The 17,674-nt window shown below is 34.4% G+C and overlaps 1 protein-coding gene across 3 annotated transcripts in view; it reads right to left on the bottom strand.

Annotated features, from left to right (window-relative positions):
- Positions 1–17,674, bottom strand: part of LOC136041999 (uncharacterized) — a 43,392-nt gene that overhangs the window by 7,475 nt on the left and 18,243 nt on the right. For all 3 annotated transcript variants that reach the window (XM_065726828.1, XM_065726830.1, XM_065726829.1), the window contains 5 exons: positions 12,172–12,386; positions 7,465–7,593; positions 6,654–6,749; positions 4,349–4,528; positions 849–1,433 (listed from right to left, as the gene is read on the bottom strand). In XM_065726828.1, the coding sequence (XP_065582900.1) occupies positions 849–1,433; positions 4,349–4,528; positions 6,654–6,749; positions 7,465–7,593; positions 12,172–12,386 (1,205 nt within the window). The remainder of the gene's footprint in view (positions 1–848; positions 1,434–4,348; positions 4,529–6,653; positions 6,750–7,464; positions 7,594–12,171; positions 12,387–17,674) is intronic.

Genomic DNA, 17,674 nt, shown 5'->3' with positions numbered 1-17,674 from the left:
AAATTCAAACAAAAGAGCTAAAAGTACTCCCCCACTGTCCGACTGCTATTGTCAGAGATGAGGGTATAAACAAAAGTGCCAGTCGTTAAAAAAAAAAAAAAAAAAAAAAAAAAAAAAAAAAAAAAAAAAAAAAAAAAAAAAAAAAAAAAAACATGGAAAGTAAGAGCGGCTAGTAAAAATTATAAACGTTAGTTGCAAACAACGACGGATAAATCCCGATGTTTAAGATATTGACCACGCTTCCATTATCTTAATCAATTAAGATAAATCATCGTTACTAATCGGTCTCAGTCTTGATTTTGCAAGAATTGATGATAACATGAGAAAAAATTCAAAATCCCGAGTTTCATTAAAGTAGTGAGTGTCAGAACTAGAATGTAGTGTTAAAAATCTCTAAAATCACTAGCCAGAGACACTTTTCCTAAAAATAGAAAGCTAAACTTACTTTGTGCTCGAGCTCGCAAAAAGAGGCATTTAATAATAGGTTTTTACTATCCAAATAATTATATCTCTAAAACAGAAGTTTATTTTTAATAAGTTGTAAAATACTTTAGATTTTAGTGAGAATTTATCCTATTTTATCAAAGAATAGCTTTTGAACTAAGAATTCTTTAAAGACTTAGGCTTGTTTAACGTTATATTAATATATTATATAATATATTATTATATAATGATAATTATTATACTATGTACAAAAAATAACTTTCAAATTTAACTCACTTGTATATAAAATATTCTGAACTTTGCATTGCCTTTACTTATGTTTAAGTGAGAATTATACGGACAAAGCCATTTGAAAGCTATTTTTGACAAATCTTGATTACCTTGAAGTTAGAATCATTACTTACCACTATTTTTCCTTCGTCGACAAACAGCAATGATTCCACTTTTGAAGATCTTTTCAAAATCAGTTTCGGCATTTCTTTTGAATTTAAGGCTTTCCTGAAAACTTTCCCCGATGCTGTGCCAAAAATCAGTGTCTGTTGATAACAATCAGCACAGGTTGTATTAATTTGATTGTCTAAATGCTGAAATGTCTCATGTCTGGCAACACGACATGCAATATTTTTTGAAAATGAAGAATCCAAATCCATTGATGATCTCTCTCTTTTAACATTCCAAATAGCTAAATATCCGCTTATATCCATGCTTAGAAAAGTTATTGTCACTGTTGTCACGCTCAAGATTTTCAGGAGCTGGATGCAGTCTATATGGGAGGCGGGATCTTGGTGAAGATTTACCAAAATTGCTGGGAAAATAGAACCTGTCCTTTTCAAATCCCAAATGAAAAGTGTGCCATCCGGTGTGCCACCTACAGCGAAATATGGTGCTTCAATCATGAAGGCAAATGAGGTTATCTGAGATTTGGATTTTAGATCGTAAGTTTGGCTCTTTCCTTTGTGGAGTTTCCAAATTTTGGCTCGTGAGCTGTCCTACAAAATAGTAACTGGCATTTAATTAAATGGAAAAAGATCTTTCGAGAGCAAAAGATCCTCTCTAGGCTACCTTTGAAAAACTCTAATTAGTCTTTCTGTTACTTTGACGCATTGTGGATGAAAAAACAAATTATTCTAGCTTCAAAAAAACCATTCAGAAAGTAATTCGATTTTGAGAAATATTTCTCTAGAATATTTTGTGATATCCATAACAGCATCATAAAAGTCGTTGAAAAATCTACAGGAAAACATTCGCTTTGAATTATAAACACTATTCAGAATCTTTAAGATTAAAGATTCAAAGGCGTATCTAGGATTTTTGTTCGGTGGAGGGGGGAGTTGAAAATAATAAAATAAAATAAAACGTATCAAAAAAATTTTTTGTATACACTTTCATTACGTTTTTACGAGTCGGCCAAAGAACTTTTTTGAGACGGGGTCAAATCCTCCACACCTTCTGCTTGATATGGCCTTAGTCAGCAGTAAAAATAAATTTGCTTCAAGGTTGTACATACTATAAGTTATGTGACATGAAAGCCCTCTACAAAAAGGAAGGAAACTAAAATTAAACATTAAAAGTAATTGGTCCCTCTGTCAATAATTTAGACGGCTTGAATTTACACTTTAGTCCGATCAATCTCCATATGAGGTCGTTTAATCTATTCAAAAACAAAACCTCAGTGACATTTTCCGAGTCTAAAATATATATCACAAGAATTTACTAGCAAATTTCAGTTTTAATCAAGAAATCCGGAGCCTGCAAATGACAAAATTAAGACTTGTTGGTAAGTGGCACAACAAGGTAATTTATCTAGGTAATTTATAAAGGTAATAAACTGACCTAATACTCGATTATTTTCTATCCCGTGTGCTGAATGGCTAAGATAGCGTAGAAGTATTTTCGAGGAAGACACTATTTTAAAATACTAAAAAACTTTACGTAAAGACCGAGGTATTGATGAGGGGGAAAATTCCTTCCTACACGGAATAATTTCTGTCCTAATTTCTGACCATTTTCAAATAATTGCGAAAATCGGGCTTCCTCTACATAAACATTACCCCCTCTTATGGGAAAATCCTCCGTGGAAAATACATCCCACTTAAAATTCTCCCGGGAAATTCCCTTTGGACAATTCCATCCTCGGTAAGAATTCCGCGTAAAATTGCCTGCTGACATTTCCGCCTAAGAAATTCTCCTTGACCTACTTTTATTTGATAATAATTTATTTTCTAAATGTTTTTTGAATCTGCCGGAAGTTCCTCTTTTCGTGGAAAATTTTTACTAGAACCCAGTATGAAATTTCTTCTGAGAAGTTCATCCCCGAAACTTCGCTACCTCCCTACAAATATTTCTCCCCATGGTTACCAGCTCCCAACAGAAAATACTCCCCCACTCAAAAATAACTGCAGATTTCCCAATGACAAATACTATGCATAAGCAATGGACAAATTCCATAGCTAGCAACCCTTTCCCCAGGGTGTGTGTGTGGGGGGGTGTTTCATTCCCAGAGTCATAGCTATTAAGTCTTTCAACAAAATGGCTATAAAAAATTTTTATCATGTGACTTTGGGGAATAAAGGGCATGTGACAGGGGCTTGTTGCCTTTCAGTCTTTATGGTCACTTAAAATTAGCACTAGAACTTTTTATTTCCAACCGAAGGCCTCCAATCCCAATCTTCTAGGACTACTGGTCCGATGCGGTTAACCATGGAAAAAAACAATAAATAAAAGCGCATCCTTGAAACGTCCTTCTGAAAAAAAATGACAAAATTTCACATTCTGGCTGACAGCAGCTTGAAACATCTACATTAGAGTTCTCTGAGATACTAAAACTTGACTTTTTGGGTATGTTTCCCCCTTTTTTGAAAATTAGGCAATTTTCTCAAGCCCATATCCTTTTTTGGGTGATACTAAACATAATGAATCTTATAAATTGTGCATCAGCCTAAAAAGCCAATTCTTGTGATTTATCTATTGATATTAAAATTCTATTTTTTAGAGTTTTGGTTACTATTGAGCCGAGTCGCTAGTTACTTAAGGTTCGTTCTCACAAACTGTTTGATTAAGAATTAAATTCAGTGCCGTCGAATCAAACAAATACCATTACATATATGTATATTTATAGTTTAAACTTAAATTTAGTATTATCAGATAGTGTTACAACTAAAAATAAAGTAATATGAAAATAATTGCTTGTTATTTAATGGAATCTTTTTCATTTACACAATCAATACAAGTATTGCCCTACATGCATTTAAATGATAAAATTTAGTGTCTTTTATCATCAGCTGTATTCCTAATCTTAAGTTCAGACATAATGGAAGAAAAAACGATTGTCAAACAAAATACGAAATGAAAACTAAATTACGCTAAACTAATCCCTTTTGATCTATTTCGAAGGTATACAAAGTATTACTGAATAACTTGTAATTATTTAGCCATCTATAAAAATAATCTAGGTTACCACAGCCGTCTTAACTGGTTCAATAAGAGTCAAGAGGATTCTAAATTTGAAACCTTAAATAAAAATTGCGAAGAGCAAATTTTCGAGATTGCGGGAAGCTAACATTAAAAAATCCTACCCAAGTAGTTAGCACGCTAGGCTTGACATCATTTATCTTTAAGGTTCGGGTTCAAGTCCTAGTGTCGCTGGTTATTTAGTTTGCAATAGGGGTCATTGGTGTGACTCTGTAAGCTCAGTCAGAGTGGATCCAGCTCTAAATGTGTACCTGAAAAAATCTGGTGAAGGTAAACAGGAAGGGTGTCCAAAAGCTCAGGATGGCTGGCCCCTAGTCTTCCATTGCGCTTCCAGGCTGAAGGGCCATGAAATGAAGATCAGAACAGCCGGCAGACCAATGCCGTATATTCTTCTCTCTCTCTCTTGAAATTAAAAAAATATATATCAACTTACCTCTCCATTAAAGATTGCTGCGAAAGATGTGCCATCACAAGAGGGTTGAAGAAATGTAACCATTAATTTTTGATCATCAGTTTGAAAGATTTTTGAACACTTTGTATTTGGTATCACAGACTCTGTTATATCATCAGTAGTAATTCTTTCGTCTTTTTCTTCTAAAATTCGGCTCACGATCTGTTTAGAAAACCAATATAGAAGCTAAAGTTACGGATTATTGAAATGACCTTGACTGTCTGTAAAAGAAACTTTCTATAATTCAAAAAGCTTACTATCTGCATCGTTAATAGCAGGGTGTGGTTCATTGAAGTTAATCCTATTTTCAGCTTGTTTGTAACAATTACATTAATTTTAATGTAGTTGTTAAATTAAACCCTCCTTCTAGGCTTTGAAAAATACCTGTTTTGCTGTTTCCTTTGAAAAATACCTTTTTTGTATTTTCATTGAAAAAATCGAGGAGAAACACAATCACTCCCCCTATATTTTGAAAAATACATTTTGCCCCTCCCCCTCCCCACTAATATTTTTCTGAACTGAAGCCATCACTCTTACCTATTAAATCGAAGAAATAATTGATAAGAATTGCATCCCTACATAAAGAGCCATTGAAGCTTATGGTACTTTGGCCCACCATAAGGAAGAATTAATGATCAAATACACTCCGGGATTGTGAATAAATGTTTTGTATTAATAAAGTCTTTCTGGAAAATCTAGAATTTACTCAAACTAATTACATTAAACTCTATGGAACTCTGTTTTAGAGTTATACACTTGTCCCTTGGGTTTGGTTCTAAAGCGATTGGTTGGGCAAGTCTATTTCAGCGTGGATGTTAATTATCCAGTTTAATTTCTTGGAGTGGTATTTCGTGTAATAGTCTGAACTTAGGATAGAAAAATAGTAGGTAAAAGAAATCTTAGTTATCAGATAGCTAATCCATTTGACAGTAGGATCCAATTTTTGCAATAGTGTTTCTTCTTTTTTTTCTGACACCTCCCTCTCACCTCCCTAAATTTTCTTTGGGTCCAGAGTGAGCAATCTAAAACTAATGGAAACGATTTAAAGGAATTGAGTTTAGTTTTCCACTGCATTTTTAAAAATTTAATTTAACAAAATGAACTAGAGTATTGCTATTGTGTACGTACATAATACAATTGTGTATAAACTGCATGATGGAAAGCCCAAAAAGACAAGAAAAAAGAGGAAAAAGTTTCTCGGCATGGAACACCAGCAAACAACATAGAACAAAGTTCCTCCCGCTTATCTTGCACCAATCCTAACCGATTTCTACAATTACTAATTTAGATACAAAACTTTTAAAAAAGTTTATAAAAACTTTTAGATACAATTTTCTTTACAATCATATCTATTATTGTAGATTTCATTGTTAATCATGTCCCTAAAGCTGCTTACGTGTTTAAAACGTTAAAAACCAGTTTTCCTTTAAAGAAAAATGAACATTCTCGTCATTATTTACCGTATAGCCTAAAATTATAATTTAAAGGTTTTATGGCTATAGGACCTTAGAGTAATTATGGAGATAATTAAAGCATAAAGACATGAGTCTGGGGATTGTTCATTTAAACTATTATAATTTGCATTGATGTTGTACAGTCAACTTTACAAGACCTTATGTGTTTTGTAGGGTATTAAGGCTCGTTTTGAACCATTTTTGAATGCTTCAAAACTATCAATAAATCAAGTGGCGTTGATTTTGTCTTGTCTAAAGTCAGCTTAGAGTATATCATATATTCCATAGTCTGAGGTAATTTTGAACCATTCATAAATTTTATAAAATTATAATAGAGTTATTAGCTACTTTATGCATTTAAGCCTGAAAGCACAATAAGCTAAACATTTATAAAGATTTAGATGTAATTATGTATCTGTAAACCCTACATGCCTGACTTTCTGAAAATATTGACGTCTTTGAGGTATAAAATAGCCCTCCAGGACAGCTAATAGACCCATCTGAAAAACTGCGCGCCTGGACTAATCTTGGAGTCCACGATGAACCCTTCGTCACTTGAATGGAAGTGCATTTGACACAAGTAAGCATTAGATGAAGCAGCTTTATTATTTTTTGTTGTTACCCTTATGTTGACATCATTGTTGACATGTTGACATATTTTGTTACCCTCATGTTGACATCGACCATTTTTAATTTTTTAAAAAAAACCTGAAATTCCTTAACCTCGATGATTTGATTTCAATTTGTGTATACTTTTATCAACCAGAGCTCCTTTAAGCCACTTTAAGCCATTATAAAAATATAATGATTAAAAAGGTGACACTTTTACTTACATTTGCAGCTTTTAAGATCGAAAGCCTCAAATAGGACCCCAACGTTTTCTTCAGCCTGTCTGAGTCGAAGTCTTCTGAACCAGATCCGCTAATTTCCTAAAAGAGATAAGTCTTTTATTCTTTCTACTTAAAACTTCGCTTACGTGCATTTGTTAGATACCAAGTAGTTCCATTTTAATTACACTTGCTCATTATATATCTCACTATTGTATGCATTGCCATATATCCAAGGCTTATCATAGGAGAGAGAGTTGACTCTCTATTCCTCCTGGAAGATGTAAACATCCAAAATCAAAAAACAAGTATATCAATCAAAGTATATTAAGAGGGATACGTTAACTGTTTATCGTTAAAAACTTAAGATCGCAGAATGACTTTTCTATGTTAAAGCACATATCTTGAACGTATTTGGTTTCTACTAAGATTGGTCAATATGGATTTCTGAGCTTGCTACTCAAGTATAAAAAATATTAGCAGTATGTATAAATCCTTTGATTCAGAGCCATTTAGGGTATGGTCTTTCAAGCTCACACCTTGTTGAAATAATAATCGTGTCAGTGGTAAAAATCATTGTAGTCTGAAATTAGTGGAGTGCCAAGCTATTAAAGAACATAAGCTATCCTACACTGTAGGGATTTAATACACTTTGTAATGTTTTAATATACTTAAATAGAGGAATGTGGCAGTTCTTTTTAATGAACTCGATAGTTTTGATTGCTGACAAAGAGAAGGGGAGATTGGCGCAAGACAGGACAAAAATTATTATAGGTTATAAACGTTATATTCACTAACGGATTTTCTTATCACCTACCCTTTGGATTTTTTCCATACTATCAGTGAGAGAGAAGTTTAACGGCTTTTGAGTCCATGATGTTCTGTTTGGAACAAAATCAGTCTGGCATTCAAAATCCCGCCTTGCAGATCCAGTTTGTGTAGAATTCTGAAATTGAAGAAATTATTTGAACTTTAATTTATACCGGTACCACAGTAGTATCCCCTCAATACCTTCAAGCGCACAGATAGGGGGTATACTTGAAGTTTGTCATCCTCGAAGATGTTGGTATTGATTTCGCGCACATGTTGTTACGTAATAATAGATTGTTCACCTATGTAAATGTTTTCTTCGAGAATTATTTGCTTGTTATGTAAAAGTTAAATGTTTATAAGCCTAAGGGTGTAGGCGAAATCCATAGGGCCCGCTAGTCAAGTTGTGAAATCTGCGGTTTTAAGTGAGTGTAGCAAATTTTGCAGACGTGGGTGTTACGTAATACTTTTGTGAATGTTTTCTCAAAAGAATTCTTCAAGACATTTACAAGACATTTCAAGACGTTTTTACGACATTTTCTTCAAGAAATTTTTCAAGAAGTTTCAAAACATTTCAAGACATTTTTCAAGACGTTTCAAGACATTTCAAGAGGTTTTTTAAGATATATTTCTTCAAGTCTTCTTCAAAAGATTTCAAGATGTTTTTTAAGACATTTTTCTTCAAGACGTTCCAAAATATTTCAAGATGTTTTTAAGTCAATTTTATTCACGTTAGTTCAAGTTAGTTCAAGACATTTTTCTTCAAGACGTTCCAAAATATTTCAAGATGTTTTCAAGGCAATTTTCTTCACGACGTGATTCAAGTTAGTTCAAGGCTTTTCAAGACGTATTTAAGACGTTTTTCTTCAAGAAAGTTTTCAAGACGCTTCAAGAAATTTGAAGACGTTTTTTGAAAAACTTCTTCTTCAAATTTCTTTTTCTTCAAGACTTTATATTTGTTTCAGGATTTTTTATTCAAGATCTTTTAGACATTTTTTACATATACTTTCCTCAGAAAGCCTTTATAACCTGATGACGACAAAGATTTTGTCCTATGTAAAAATCGAACGTAAGACCAGAAATTTTCCCGACGGAATGGTGCCTTAAACACTTGAACCGACCGATCATTCATAATACTATGTTCTTGGATATAGATCCTATTTGATAAGCTGCTTACGACTCGGAGAATCTTCTCTACAGTTTCTTGATCGACAACTTCCATATTGCTTTCTTCGTAACCTATGAATTGCATGTTTCTTATCTCAGGAAATTCTTTCCATGAAAAGGGAAATTCTTTCCATGAAAGAAATCGATTACTAGAAATAAGCCTAATTGATATTAATTTTATACAGTTGAAACACACATAGATTTTAAATTATAGTTATTTAAACTTAAATGAGTGTGATGCTATTATTTATTTAGTCTATTGCCCAGAGCAAATGATGAAACAATTGGATGAAAAAACAAGAAATGAATTACACATGGACCTAATTATTCATAGACCATGACTGTTCTTGGCATGTACCATTATGTGCCTCATGTATTGTATTTCAAGCAAGGATCCAATCTTTTCACACGTATCTATACTTTAGGCAAACACACCTCGCTTTGAAAAAGGTATTTGATTATTTTCGTCTCGTTTCGAGCAAAACCACAGTTTGAAACGTTGATTTGCATATTTCTTTCTATTTCAGAGTTTCAAAACAGATCAAGCCTTACCGTGGCAATATGTGGCTGGCCCGTGGAATCCCTGTGATACACATATTATCAATCATAGGGCATTTTTCCGATATTTTCTTGATAATTTATGCTTTGAATCTATTGGATAGTGTTTTCGCAAACCAACCCCTTTTTGATGCCCTCATGGCAGTTAATTAAACCGTGGCATGCTGTGGATGGCCCTTGGCACCTTCTGGCGCACAAAATAATTTTTAAAGCATTTTCGACCTTTTTAATACAAAAATAACCCTAGAAACTAAACTTGACCATTGTTTTTTTTTTGAACAGCGGGTCTTCCAATTTGATTGTTAGTATGTGTTATTCCAAGGCAGTTGATGTCATCTTAGCATTATTGGACTGCCCTATTGCACCACGTGGCACCAACCATCATTCTTAAAGCATTTTCAACCATTTTCCTATAGAAATAACTCTATGAACTAAAATTGATCATTGTTTTTATTTGAACAATGGGATTCCCCATTTCACTGTTAGAACGTAATAATCCAGGGCTGTTTACACCACCGTGGCACTCTATGGCTGACATTTGGCACCCTCTGGCAAAAACCATCATCCTCAAAGCATTCTCAACCATTTTACTACAAAAGTAACCCTATAAACTAAATTTGATTTTTTTATTTTAACAGTGGGACTTTCCATTCTACTCTTAGAATGTGACAGTCCGAGGCGTATCATGCCATTTTAGAATTATAGGAATGCCCTATGGCATCCTGTGGCACAAACTATTTTTCCTAAGGAAGTTTCAGCCATTTTCTTAAAAAATAGCCCTATAAATTGAAATTGATAATTGTTTTTACTTGAACATGAACTTTCCATTTCATTGTTAGAACGTAATAGTTCAAGGCAGTACACACCACCAGGGTTCTCTATGGCTGGCCTGTAATACCTCAGGGCACCAATTATCATTTCTAAGGCTTTTCCAACCATTTTCCTACAAAAATAACCCTATAATCTAAAATTGACCATTGTTTTTATCTGAACCGCAGGACTTTCCAGTTCATTGTTCGAACGTTAGACTCCAAGGCAGTTGACGCCACTGTGGCACTCTTTGGCAGGCCTGTGGTATCCCCTGGTATATGCTATCATTCCTAAGGAATTGTCAACTATTTTCTCACAAACATAACCCTATAAACTAAAATTGGCCATTGTCTTATCTTAACAGCGGAACTTTCCATTTCCTTATTAGATCGTGGTACTCAATGACAATTCTCCATTCCCTTCTCCTTGTTTCCAATGATTTTGAGAACAGTGCCCCTATATTGTTAAAAAGGGCGTAAAATTGATAACATTTTCTTGAATAAGTCTTTTCCTTATTCCCTATAACCAGTGGTTTAATATATTTCCCTGTAAAGTTAAGACCTTCTGAAATCTAGAAAAATTATTTTTTCAAAAGAAAGAGAGACAAAAAACACACACACACAAACACACGGTCAGAAACATGAGCACACCAAGACCAACACAGAGATAAAAACGCACACAAACACATAGAGCCAGACACACAGGCACAGATAGAGAGAAGAGAGAGAGAGAGAGAGAGAGAGAGAGAGAGAGAGAGAGAGAGAGAGAGAGAGAAAGCACACATACAAACAAAAAGAGTCAGACACATGAATGCACAAAGATAGACACAGATACAGAAACTCACAGAGTCAAAACACAGGTACAGAAAGATATAGAGACAAAACACACATACAAACACACAGAGTGAGGCGCAGATGAACAAAGAGAAAGAGAGAGAGAGAGAGAGAGAGAGAGAGAGAGAGAGAGAGAGAGAGAAATGGAAAACACACACACAAACTTTGAATGAAAGTTTTTTCATTAGAAAGTGGTTTACCAAAAGCAAGTTTTCAAAACCTTAATTACTATAAGCTGTTGTTTGCTCTTTACTAGGTTGAATTTATTGGTGCAGCCTTGGTGTATATACATTTTTCCTAAAAACAACCCAAACAAATTGTAATTACCATATCTCAAAAGTTAAGTACAGTACTATTAGTACGTAAAGTTTTATACATATCAGTCTTTTAAAAACCATCCCTCGAACTCTTTTCTAAATGAAGCTTCATTCACTCCAAAATTATCAAAATTTGTCTAATAGTTTGGTTGCTATCAATTCCTAGAATGACTGACTAATGAGGAACTATAAAAAAAATATTAGAGAAAAAGCATGTTGAACAATAACCATAAAAATAGAAAATAACCTCGCAAATACTCTTTTCTGAGAACAAGAGTAAATAAATTCACCCCTTTCTTCAAACACAAATTTTTAGTCCCCACCCCCGCAAAAAAAGCACCTGAAAGTTAGAACTTCAACCCCTGGCCACAAGATTAAACAGGTCATGTTTTAAATTCGTTAGTTGTTATGGTTCCTTTTGTAACGATTTACGTGCTTGTCTTGAGCATTTAGGTATTAGAAAGAAAAACAAATACTGTCTTCTGAGCATCCAAAAACCTGCCAAGCCGGGTTGTAAAAGTATTCTGAAGAAATAATTGCTTCTGATGCTTCTTGCAAAATATCACGTGAAATGGTGTCTGATTAGTGATTCTCTGGGACTTGCAAGCATTTAACAGCTATGTAAAGTAAGATTATGTTGCTTCATATCGATAGTTTATTTTTTTACCTAATAATTTCTTTTTTTCCAATGGCTGAGCCTGGAGCGAATTCTGAGCTTTTATTTGGGTGACGTTTCCTGCGAGAATGTTTTTTAAAAGTTCACAAATCAGTCAGAGTATAATTTGGGGACATAGATGTAGAAAATTTATATAGACAGCCTTGTTCTTGTTCAATATTTGATCTGAGACTTGCTTTTGTCTTTGCAGACACAACAGGATGTCTGGAAATCAACAAAGCTAATATTCTTAAACTAGATTAGTATTCGTTGTCGAAGTCCTTTGTTGTCAGAAAGGTGTTAATCAGCCCGAAATCCCACCTGTTTGAGCTCCTACCTTTTACTGAGTGGTTATGATAAACAGACTTTGTTACCAATTTCATGCCTTGTTTCACAATCAGCTGAAAGCCCTCATCTGGTGGTGAATTGAACAATTCAAAAGTCATCATATCAAATCTTATCATTTGGAGTAAGTCCTTAGCACGCTTTGCTATCTTTTGACATATTCGAAGTTTCTTTATTTTTTCTCTTTCTTCTCCAAACTCTAATCCAAAAGATGACTGTCTGTTATAGCGATCCTCTAGATTTTCTAGAAAAAAAATAAAGCTATTGTATTGGATATGTAAAACGTAAACACCGTTCAAATAAAATCATTATGACGCTTTCCCTCGTCCTTCAGAGTCTGGCAAAACCTTACAAAAAAATTAAAAGAAATATCAATAAACGATCCAAAGACCCTCTTTTCGTCCAACCTCCCTCCACTTGTTCATCCCCTTAGTCCTCGCAGTTGAAGGGCAAACATCAATGGGTATGTAAACTGAAAATGCAAACACTATTAAAGTAAATTTGTGAATAATTGCGCTGCATTATCGCTATTCATGGTCCCTTTCTAAATAGCAGAATTTCTCTAAATATATCTCATAATCTATAGAATCTATCCAAAAAAATTTGAAAAAATGTTAATTGAGGTGGGGATTGGGCCCTTAGTCCTCGCAATTGGCCCTCCTAGTAGGACAGTCACGACTGGGTATCGTTACGAAAGAGCAGCTTGAGCTCAGACAATGTTCATCTTAGGAATTAATTCCGCCTCCTTTAGAAAAATCAATGAAGTTTTCCTATCGCGATAAAAAAAAATAGAAGACAAATCATTAAGTTGAAGCTTTGATTAGATTGGAATGGAGGAGGAGTGTGCGTAGCTGTGCTAGTCTCAGTCGGCATGGTGCTGCGGAGAGTTATTAGTAGTAGTAGCAGTAGTTGACGACCCAAAAACTAAAACCAAGCAAATAAATGAAATTGCGTGCATTCCTTTGGACACCTTTACTCACGTGTTGAATGAAAATAAGAGGAATACGAGAATTTATTTTCCTTTCGGTAGGCCTACTTGTCAAACAGTTCGTGATAACGAACTGTAGTAAGGAGCGACCCGGCTCAATAGTAAACGAAACTCTAAAAAACATAATTTTAATACTAAGAGATCCATGAAAAGAATCGGATTTTTATGCTGATTTAAATATATAAGTTTCATCAAATTTAGTCTTACCCATCAAAAGTTAGGAGCCTCAGAAAATTTGTATTGTTTTGGCCAATAGGGGGAAACACCAGCTAAAAGTCATAGAATCTTAACGAAAATCACACCATCAAATTCAACGTATTAGAGAACCCTACTGTAGAACTTTCAAACTCTTATCTACAAAAATGTAAAAGTTCGTATTTTTTGCCAGAAGACCGATCACTGGTGCGTGTTTCTTTGTTTTTTTGTTGCTTTTTTTCCTTTTTTTCAGGGGCAATCATATCGACCCAGTGGTCCTAGAATGAAGGGAGTTCTAGTGCCCTTTTTAAGTGATCAAAAAATTAGAGGATACCTAGGCCCCCTCCCACGTTCGATTTTCCCCAAGTCAACGGATCAAAATTCAGATATCCATTTTGTTCAGAGTAGTTGAAAAAATAACAACTACGTCTTTGGGGATGACTTACTCCCCCAGTAAGTCATCCTTAAAAACACTGCAAGTTACAAAGACTGACCAGTGTTCACACACAGTAATGATTATTGGGAAGTGTACAGACATTTTCAGAGGGTTTTTTGTTGAGGGGGTTGAGTGGAGGGGGCTACGTGAGAAGATCTGTCCTTGGAGGAATTTGTCATGAGGGAAGAGAAATTCCATGAAGAGGGCGCAGGATTTTCTATCATTAAAAAAAAAAACAATGAAAAAAATAAGTATGAAAAAGTTTTCTCAGTTGAAAGTAAAGAGTAGCATTAAAACTTAAAACGAACAGAGATTATTACGCATATGAGGAGTTCTTCTCCTCCTAAATACCTGGTTCTTTATGCTAAACTATTTTTAGTAATTTCAACTATTTATTCTACGGTCTTTCTGATTCAGGGGTCATTCTTAAAGAATTGGGACAAAACTTAAGATTTAGTGTAAAGAGCGAGGTATTAACAAGGGGACAAACCCCCTCATATACATAATAAAAATATAAGAATATAGAAGTTTGTTACGTAAGTTAATTCTTAAGTTACGTATATTTTCATACAGTTCGTGGTAACGAACTGTAGTAAGGAGCATTCTGGCTCAATAGTAAACAAAACTTTAAAAAATGGGATTTTGATACTTATGGATACATCAAAAGAATTAGATTTTTATGCTGATTTAAAATATATAAGTTTCATCAAATTTTGTCTTACTTATCAAAAGTTACGAGCCTGAGAAAATTTGCCTTATTTTAGAAAATAGGGGAAACACCCCCTAAAAGTCATATAATATTAACGAAAACCAAACGATCGCATTTAACGTATCAGAGAACCCTACTATAGAGTTTTCAAGCTCCTATTTACAAAAATGTGGCATTTCGTATTTTTTTGCCAGAAGACCGATAACGGGTGCGTGGTTATTTGCTTTTTTTCTTTTCCCCAGGGGTGATCGTATAGACCCAGTGGTCGTAGAATGTTGCAAGGGGGCTCATTCTGACGGAAATTAAAAGTTATAGTGCCCTTTTAAGTGACCAAAAGTATTGGAGGGCACCTAGACCCCCTCCAACGCTCTTTTTTTCCCAAAGTCAATGGGTCAAAATTCTGAGATAGCCATCTTGTTCAGCATAGTCGAAAAACCTAATAACTATGTCTTTATGGACAACTTACTCCCTCACAGTCCCTGGGGGAGGGGCTAAAAGTTACAAACTTTGACCAGTGTTTACATATAGTAATAGTTATTGGGAAGTGTACAGATGTTTTCAGGGGAATTTTTTCTTGGATAGGGAGGGGGTTGAGGGGATGGGGTTACATTGGAAGATCTTTTCATGGAGGAATTTTTCATGGGAGGAGAAAATTTCCATGAAGGGGGCGCAGGATTTTCTAATATTATTTAAAACAAAAAACAATGAAAAGATAAATATGAAAAAGTTTTTTCAACTGAAAATAAGGAACAGCATTAAAACAAAACGAACAGAAATTATTACGCATATGAGGGGTTCACCTCCTCCTAAGTACCTGCTTCTTTACGCTTAAGTATTTTGAGTAATTTCAACTATTTCTTCTACGGCCTTTGTGATTCAGGGGTCATTCTTAAAGAATTGAGACAAAATTAAAGCTTTAGTGTAAAGAGCAAGGTATTAAAAAGGAGCAAACTCCCTCATATACGTAATAAAATATACGAATATAGAAGTTCTTTACGTAAGTTAATTCGGAAGTTACGTATATTTTTTATTAATAAAAACGTTCGTAAAAAATTAAAAGTTCTAGTTGCCTTTTTAAGTAAGCAAGAGATTGAAGGGCAGCTAAGCCTCCTCCTCCCCTCCTTTTTTCTCAAAATTGTCCGATAAAAACTAAGAAAAATCTATTTAGCCAAAAAAAATATGCAAACTTCGTTCTAAGTATTCATGTACGGAGAGCCAAAATCAAAACATGCATTAATTCAAAAACGTTCATAAATTAAATAAAAAAACAAGGTTTTTTTAAGTGAAAGTAAGGAGCGATATTAATACTTAAAACGAACAGAAATTACTCCGTATATGAAAGGGGATGTTGCCTCCTTAACGCTCCGCTCTTTACGCTAAAGTTTTTCACTGTTTGGAAAAGTAGATTCGAGAGAAAGAGTCAAACTTTAGCGCAAAGAGCGGGGTGTTGAAGAGGGTACATCCCCCTTCATACACGGAGTAATTTCTGTTCGTTTTAACTATTAATATCGCTCCTAACTTTCAGTTAAAAAAACTAGTTTTTTTTATTTAATTCTTAAAGAATTGGGACAAAATTTAAGCTTCAGTGTAAAGAGCGAAGTATTAACGAGGGGGCAAACCCCCACATATACGTAATAAAGATACACGAATATAGAAGTTCGTTACGTAAGCTAATTCGTAAGTTATGTATATTTTTTACTAATAAAAACGTTCTAGTTGCCTTTCCAAGTAAAAAAAAATTGAAGGACAACTAAGCCTCCTCCTCACCCCTTTTTGCATACCCCGCTTTTTGGCCCAAGAAAGCAAAGCTTCTTGGGCCTATTGATTGATTTACTTTTGTAATAGTTTTCTTTAGTATTAATAAATTGATTGATTGATTGATTGAAAACTAATAACCGCAAGTCTAACTAACAAAAAAACTTCAAAAGAAACGGAGGAAGGCAGTATTTCTCCCATAACTTGTTGACAAGGTGAAATGCATTGAAGAGAGCTAATTCATAAGTCCCCTCACATAAAATAAACATAGGCAGAGTCGTTCGTAAGGTTTGTGGTGCCTGGGGAAAAAATAGTAACAGCACCTCCCCCCAGACTCAAATATAAGCAAAACTAGCCGAATCGAAGTGAATATTTTGATCAAAGTTACTAGGTCAGGGAGCCCCCACCACCATGGTGTCCAAGGCAGCTGCTCTGACTCCCTCCCCCTTTTAACTGACTTGAATGTAGTCATGCACCGAAGCCAGTTTAGGCCTGGACCCTTAGGAACTAAAACAATAGGAATGTTAGCATTTCTTAGCTGTACAATGTAAAAAAATTTCAGATAAACCACCTATATTTTTCTGTTTTTTACGCATTTGTCACTTCCCCAGTTGCCTCAATACATTTCTGTATGTGAGTTTGCTTAAACTACCATGCTTATAAAAAGAAGAAACTTACAAAAAAACCAGCCGTTGGGGAAAATTTAACATAAAAATCTGCGGTAATCAGCCGAAGATTTTACACCTAGACCAAGGCAACCCTCAAAAAGTTTTTTGAATCGCCTAATAGAAAAGGCTTCCAGCAAAGTTAAATAAAGTTGTTTCATTGCTTTGTCACCCTTAGGTGGTGACTGCTTTGTCGTCCTTTTATAGTACGAAAATTAATATTTACTCATCAAAATGCATACGTGAAATCTTTTAATTACCAAACATTAAAGACTCGGTTTATCCCTCTAACTACGGTCTACTAACTGCTAATTACTAACTACTCAGCAAAATGTGTACGTAGGATCTTTTAATTACCCAAACTTCAAGACTCGTTCTATCCCTCTAACTACGGTCTACAAACTGTTAATTACTAACTTCTCAGCAAAATGTATACGAGGGATCTTTTAACTACCAAAAATTCAAGACTCGTTTTATCCCTTTAACTACGGTCTACTAACTGCTAATTACTAACTACTCAGTAAAATGTATACTTGGGATTTTTAAATTACCAAAAATTCTAAAAAGAGTCGTTTTCTTCGTTTAACTACAGTCATTGAAAAAAAAAGTACCGCCAGATTAAAACCAAGACTGCTATCCTTAAAATTCTTAAATTATCTCAGGATCTTATCATCCCCTTAGAAAATCTATGCATAGTGATTTGTGATGATTTTTTCCAAAATTTTTTTGCAACCTAATCCTTTCTGCAATCTCTTGTACTTATTAATACTAGAAGTTCAAATCA

Source organism: Artemia franciscana, unplaced genomic scaffold (genome assembly GCF_032884065.1).
Source record: "Artemia franciscana unplaced genomic scaffold, ASM3288406v1 PGA_scaffold_55, whole genome shotgun sequence".
Taxonomy (NCBI): Eukaryota; Metazoa; Arthropoda; class Branchiopoda; order Anostraca; family Artemiidae; genus Artemia; species Artemia franciscana.
Note: the sequence above shows the minus strand (reverse complement) of the source record. Positions and strands in the feature narration are given on the sequence as shown.